Source organism: Brachyhypopomus gauderio, chromosome 16 (genome assembly GCF_052324685.1).
Source record: "Brachyhypopomus gauderio isolate BG-103 chromosome 16, BGAUD_0.2, whole genome shotgun sequence".
Classification (NCBI taxonomy): domain Eukaryota; kingdom Metazoa; phylum Chordata; class Actinopteri; order Gymnotiformes; family Hypopomidae; genus Brachyhypopomus; species Brachyhypopomus gauderio.
The window spans coordinates 17761389-17768888 of NC_135226.1; the positions used below are offsets into that span (position 1 = coordinate 17761389).

Genomic DNA, 7500 nt, shown 5'->3' on the forward strand with positions numbered 1-7500 from the left:
TTGATTGGTTGACCTTTCGCTTCAGTAGCAGAGGCTGTGGTAAAAGAGAGGAGAGAGAGAGAGGAGAAAGAGAGAGAAAGAGGAGAGAGAGAGAGGAGAAAGAAAGAGGAGTAGGGAGAGAGGAGAGAGAGAGGACTCTGCTCTACCTGGTTCCTGTGCTCCACGGATCCTGCCAATGACGTTGTAGATGCGTGTCACCTGGTTGTAGGTGTGGATGGTCATACGGACTTTACTGAGAACACACAGTGAAGAAATGAGGAGGTGCAAGTAATGTGTGCCATATTTTGTCAATTGTGATTTTTACACCCCAATCGAAATTTGTCCTCCGCTTTTAACCCATCTGTGCAGTCAGAAACACACGCACACACACACACACACACACACACACCACACACACACACACACACACACTAGTGATTACTAGGGGGCTGTGGATCACACGTGCCTAGAGCGGTGGGCAGCCCTAGCCCGGCGCCCGGGGAGCAGTTGGGGTTAGGTGCCTTGCTCAAGGGCACCTCAGTCATGGCCTTAGGTCTGGGAATCGAACCCACGACCCTCCGGTCACAAGACCAGTTCCCTAACCGCCAGGCCATGACTACCCCACATAGTGAAGGTACTTAACAGCACAACAACCAAACACAAACCACACCTTAACCAAACACGACACAAACCACGCCTCAACCAAACACAACACAAACCACGCCTCAACCAAACACGACACAAACCACACCTTAACCAAACACGACACAAACCACGCCTCAACCAAACACGACACAAACCACGCCTCAACCAAACACGACACAAACCACACCTTAACCAAACACGACACAAACCACGCCTCAACCAAAAACAACACAAACCACGCCTCAACCAAACACAACACAAACCACGCCTCAACCAAACACAACACAAACCACGCCTCAACCAATCACGACACAAACCACGCCTCAACCAAACACGACACAAACCACGCCTCAACCAAAAACAACACAAACCACGCCTCAACCAAACACGACACAAACCACGCCTCAACCAATCACGACACAAACCACGCCTCAACCAATCACGACACAAACCACGCCTCAACCAAACACGACACAAACCACACCTCAACCAAACACGACACAAACCACGCCTCAACCAAACACGACACAAACCACCCGCCTCAACCAAACACGACACAAATCACGCCTCAACCAAACACAACACAAATCACGCCTCAACCAAACACAACACAAACCACGCCTCAACCAAACACAACACAAACCACGCCTCAACCAAAAACAACACAAACCACGCCTCAACCAAACACAACACAAACCACACCTCAACCAAACACAACACAAACCACACCTCAACCAAACACAACACAAACCACACCTCAACCAAACACAACACAAACCATACCTCAAGCAAACACGACGCAAACCACACCTCAACCAAAAACAACACAAACCACGCCTCAACAAAACACAACACAAACCACACAACATCCAAACACAAGGCCAGAACACATCAAGGAATGTTTCTCTGTACCCAAATGGCTATTATGAACCCACATGAGGGCATGACCCTAATGTGTGTGTGATCTGTTCCACACAGATGGCTATTATGAAAAGAAGGGCCTGCATCCAAACTTAAAAGAGAGGTAAGATTTCTTTGTGTGGGTGAGTGTGCATGTATGTGTATGAGAGAGAGAGGGAGAGAGAGCGAGAGAGAGAGTGAGTTCTATGATATATTCAAGAGCCTAATCCATTATCTACAGATGAACGGCCATTAGATGGCCGTTCCTTTTGAGTTCAGTACTGAGAACGTGCCCAAGTACGTCTGAAGTCCAAATGCCATAGGCAGTCCCTTCCAAGGCTGATGATATCAGAGGTTATTCCCACAGCATATCCATGCAGCAGACCACAGCGGCTAATGTGGAGCAAGTTACTAAGTTACAGAATGCATTGGCTTAAATTTGAATGTCAAAGTGTGTGTATTGTAAATGTTTACTGAATCTACATCATTCACATGATAAATGTACCAGTTGCCAAGGAACGCCAAAAACCAGTAGATATGACATGGAGAGGTACACTTTCTACTCTTCTATCAGGAGCAGCAGTTGGTGAACCAGTGCAGTGGTCACTTGAGCTGGGGGGGTTTTTCTGTCCTTCTGTCTTTTCCCTTTTTACTTTCTCTCCCCCTCTTTTATATCTTCTCCTATCTTCTTATGGTCCACCTAACCCCAATTATTATCACTATTGTACACTATTGTACAGAATTGTTTTAATTTGATCTGTACATAAAAACAAAGTTGTCCTCCAAAGATGGGGGGGGGGGGGGGGGGGGGGGGGGGGGGGGGAGGTGGGCAAAAAGAAAAGATAATTGTGGTAATTTTCCAGTGACCACCAGAATGGTGGTGGAGTGGACGGTATCTCACTTTTGTTTGAAGTCATCCGTAAATCCAGGCCCGATACGATACGACACGTTCAGAGCTCCTTTCCAATCAGCAGGTGACTCATCCCCGCCCATGTTCCTACAGGAAGTGACATCACAGACGGGTTAATATGCTGTAAGGCTGCTCGAAATATCAATGTACGAACTCACTGCAGGGGAAGGTGGCTTGAAATGACTTGAAATGAAATTGTCAGATGTTTTATATTTCTGCACAGTAGTGTGTGAGTCCGTGTTATCTAGCGCAAACATTTACACTCAAACTTCATCCTCTCTGCTAATGCTGGGACAGAGCTCATATAGTCCATATACCTAAATAAACGAGTAAGCATGACTACATACATCCTGCTTTTAATAACCACCCACTGTCTTCATGGGGTTCCAGAAAACACCAAGTAAGGTTCTGAATGTGCACAGACTCATCGATATGAACCCAGTGTCTATCATGCAATATTTGCATTGCTGATCTGTAGGAAATGTGTACTATGTATTTCAAACCTAGCCAGGCTGTTAAAATGGCCGATTCATACGCCGTGTCAGTTGAGTTTGACTGACAGGTCGGCACATCCTGTAAGGCAGGAGGATACTCACATTAGCAGATGAACAGCGTCATTATAGCCAATAGGATGCACTGGAATGTCGGGAGACCCACCCCTTCCTCTGGACTAAATCTGTAAGTATACTCTAAAGGGCAAATTTTAGATTTAATTACAATTACAAGAGGAAATTGTAATAAACACAAACAAATGCATACATTTACCGCTAAACATATAACTGATAGCTACTGTAAAATCACAGCAAACCTTTAGCAGGGTATCCAGGAGTGAGGGGGTCTCCGGCTCCATTCAGGTTGAGGACGTTGCCTCTTTGAGCGCCCCCTCCTGGCAAGTTCCATCCAGCAGGGTAAGGGTCTACACCCACAGCAGAGTAATCCGCTGGGTCCGAATAGAGCACAATGCCTTTGGCACCTGCGAGCATTGCGTTCTTCACCTGACACACACACACACACACACACACACACTATTCTTCAGTGTTCTTCTAGATCAGAGGATTTGTCGTTTGAAAGTCATCAGAGTTGTTCCATGTGGATGACATTTGTAAATCCCTGCAGACAGCTTAGTGGTTCTCTGTTCTAACAAAACCTGCCTCATAAACAGACTACACAGCTCTGAAGGACGTGAATATAATATAAGACCACAGAAACACACACACACACACACGCACACATACTCACACACCAATGGATTATTGCATTGCAACTCAATCTGGACCAGAACTAATTGTCAGTCCATTTGAGCTGACAGTAATGAGTGCTGAGGTTAGTGTGCTATGGTTAGAATCTTACAGGATCCACGGTCTACGTCTCTCACCTTATTCCCTCTGAAGATTTTACCATATCTGGCGATGACGATTTTGCCCGTGCAATTAATCCCCATCTCTCTAACCAGCTTGAAGAAGTCTTCCGTTCTGCCATAGTTCACATACACCAAATCTCCCTGAAAACAAGGAACATAGCACTGTCTATGCAGGGGAGAACCCACACACGTGTCTTGTTCATTTGTAGTTTGTGTGTGTGTGTGTGTGTGGTGTGGTGTGTGTGTGTGTGTGTGTGTGTGTGTGTGTGTGTGTGTGTGTGTGTGTGTGTGTGTGATCACCTCTGGTTCTCCCTGTGCAGAAAAGGCACTGTAAGGAGGGACAATGTCAGTTATGTCCTCATATCCCTCTGGTACTGGTTCGGCCAAGGAGGAATTAAAGACCTGTGGAAGACGTATGTACAAATACGAACACGGATATGATTTATGATGCGTACTGAGCTAGCACATGTACAACAACAATCATACTGTGGATCAGTCGTAGTGTGAACAGAATTTACAGTTTGGCTTGGGAGGATCAAGGGATTTGTGGTGCAGAGACCAGCGAGGAATTACCCCGACATCAACAAAGCCTTTCACACTGTGGACCAATCACATTTTTACACAAACGGACACTTCAACACTTCCGTCCAATCACATTCGGATGCCAAAAGACCCTTCCACATTGCTGACCAATCACATTCACATACCAACATACCCTTCCACATTCTGCAGCATCTCCTGTTTTATACTTGTAACTCAGGTTTGTTACCAAGCTGTGAAAAGACTAAACAGCTTTTACCAATGATTTATCAATGCGGACAACAAGTATGTTAGTGAATATTAGTCAAGAAGCCCAGACGATGGTCATAACCACAGTACTGCTCACACCTCACCCAGATGTTTAGAGCAGGTTTACTGCAAATGTTAACTCTGTTACCTTTGTTTTTATCTGTCTTGTGACATCAGCCTGCTGCAGTAAATGATAAACTCACTTCTTCATTATATCTCTCTCTCTTTTTCACACACACACACACACACACACACACACACACACACACACACACACACACACACACACACACACACACACACACACACACACACACACACACACACACACACACACAAACATGGGGCGCTGGGTAAAACAGCTCAGTAAGCATGCTTCAAGTAACTGGGTGATGAGTAACTCTCACCAAGTCCTACTAACTGCTAATGCAAGTGTCCCTTTCTCTCATTCTCCTGTATTCTCCCTCTCCATTTATCCTTTACTGTCTCTTATCCTCTGTCTCTCCCTCTCTCCATATATCTCTCTTCTTCCCACTAATATTTCCTTTGCCATGTCTCTCTTTCTTATTTGGCATACAATGTGAGAATAAGCATGTGTACGAGTGTGTAGCCTTGGTTAAATAGCTAATCCTCAATGAAAGCTAAGAAATGCTGTGTCATGTTATGGCATGTACACCGTTTAAGTACAGTGGTCATCTTCGTCACCCAGTGTTAAATCCCAACAGTAAGTACATGGCAATTACACCCTAGTCCCCAAGCTCTTGCTCAGGACAGCCATTTTGTCAGCCATTTTGGGATTATAGGTTATTTTTGAAGATTAGAGATTATGTTTATGGGTTAGTGGTTGGTTCACGGCAGCATCAGCTGATACACCATGTTTGTATTCTGAACCATGTACCTCTTCTCCATGTTGATCCACTATGGAGATGTAGTTGGGTCTGGTTCCGTTCGGATACGACAGCAGAACATCATACCAGACCAGCTCGGCCGAGTCCAGCCCAAACGCGAGCCACTCCTCCCGAATCTGCTCAGCCAAGCGCAGGTTCTGCCCTGTGCCGGCCAGGTGAGGCAGACGCGTGAACTTCCTGTTTGACAAAGATATTCTACCGATTACTGGAGGAACTGTGATAACACATATTCAACAACGAGGCAAAACAATCTTCATAAAAACATCTTCAGTCAGTATCACACAACAGGGAGCACTGCTCTGTCCTTATATACCTTTCTGTTCTACCAAAACAATAAACATTAGGCATGCTGTCGACAGATGTAACTGTGTGTATCTGTATGTTTGTGTGTGTTTATACAGTATATACACATACCTAAGATGCTCTTTGATGTTGTCTGCATGCATTTCAGCCAGGAACTCTCGCAGGTAGCTTGGTGATGGTGGTTCATTATGTTCAGGCATGGGTCTTCCAAACCAACCTGAGACAAACAGGTGACACTTATCAAAACAGCACAGCCTGGCCTACAGACAACCGGCCATAAGTAGGTGACACGTATCTAAACACAGTACTGTTGGGCCATGTTATCACTTTTCTGTCCCATATGCACTCAGACTGAGGAGGTAGCGGCACTTTGTGCTTTCACCCGTTTTAATCGTAGGTCGTACTCTCGATTAGGAAAAAAACGACCTCAAATGTTACCCACTCATACCCAAATGACAAAGCAATCTACTTAAACCTAAAATCCACTCGTAATTCAACTTGTGTTACATGTTTGACTGTGTCTCTCGTGTCTGCAGGAACTCTGCAGTACGAACTTTGAGCCACGGCCGTCTGTCAGTCCGACTGGATCTTTCAGCGCCCTGTAGGCTGACGGCTGAGTGCGTTAAAAACCACCGATCAATACCCCGATCAATACCCGTGGCGATACTATTCCAGCCTGGTGTTTGTGAGAGAAGTAGAGGCCCCGGTGTTGATATCTCCCAGTACACACTCCCCATGCAGTGGTGCATAATATACAGTGTTACTATCGGCAGACAACGCATGCATAAACTTACCGATGATAAATCCAAGGAAAAATAATACCGTCAAGACAACAAACCACTTGATGAAGCGGACACGCATTTTATCAGCGCCCATCGAGTCGAATGAGATTTTCCAGAAGTAGACACTCCACAAAGTTCAGCAAAACTTTCGGCTCGCGCTCCGTGCAACATAAGTGTGTGTGCGAGTGTGTGTGTGTGTGTGTGTGTGTGTTATAAAGAGGAGGAAGGGAAGGTCACGCGGGAGCTTCTTGCTTGTCTTGTAAGTATTTTAAAAGCACGTTATAAAAGTATAAAAGCACGACAGATAACATGTTTATCATACAAACGAATCACAATCGAAAATGTTTGAAGTAAACATGAACATCTTTAGTGAAGTAACCTGCGTCAGTGAGCATAAGAGCGAATGAATGACCTGTCCTGAAAATACCTGCATTATTAGAAAGGCTCCCTGTTTAAGTCTCATTCTCATTTCAGAGAGAACGAGAGTTTTAGAGGTTCAGGAACATAACGCGATTATTCAGAACATTTAAATAGATCCCGGACACAGACTGATTGTTCTGTGGTACACTCAGTACCAGATGGCGTTAAATAACCCGGAGTTTTTCACTTATGTGTACCCGTCCCCGATATTTGCACAGAGAATTTAGTTGAATATTTTAGACTACAGTGTGTGTGATTAGAGGTAATGACATTAGTTCATAGTGTTAGTCACTGTTGTTTATCAGACCAGCGCTGAGAGTCTCGTTTCTTCTTTCCTGTGCACGGTGTAACGGTATACTCAAAGACGTCTTCTGCAGTAATGCTGCACCTGGGACCCCCGTTTCCGGGAGTCTGGACGGGCCCGTGAGCGCGTGCCGTCACCGGGGGAGAACGAGCCCCCTCCTCGCGCTCTAAAGCACGCCGCCGGGCGCTCGCGAGCGCAGA

General features: G+C 45.5%; 1 protein-coding gene across 1 annotated transcript in view; it reads right to left on the reverse strand.

Moving 5' to 3' along the window:
• Window positions 1-7309, reverse strand: part of naalad2 (N-acetylated alpha-linked acidic dipeptidase 2) — a 13863-nt gene extending 6554 nt beyond the window's left edge. The window contains 10 exon segments of the mRNA XM_076976187.1: window positions 147-232; window positions 2426-2521; window positions 3031-3079; window positions 3082-3123; window positions 3243-3429; window positions 3810-3935; window positions 4095-4196; window positions 5482-5668; window positions 5906-6011; window positions 6589-7309. Of these exon segments, the coding sequence (XP_076832302.1) occupies window positions 147-232; window positions 2426-2521; window positions 3031-3079; window positions 3082-3123; window positions 3243-3429; window positions 3810-3935; window positions 4095-4196; window positions 5482-5668; window positions 5906-6011; window positions 6589-6670 (1063 nt within the window). The 5' untranslated portion in view covers window positions 6671-7309.
• Between the last annotated feature and the right edge of the window lie 191 nt (window positions 7310-7500).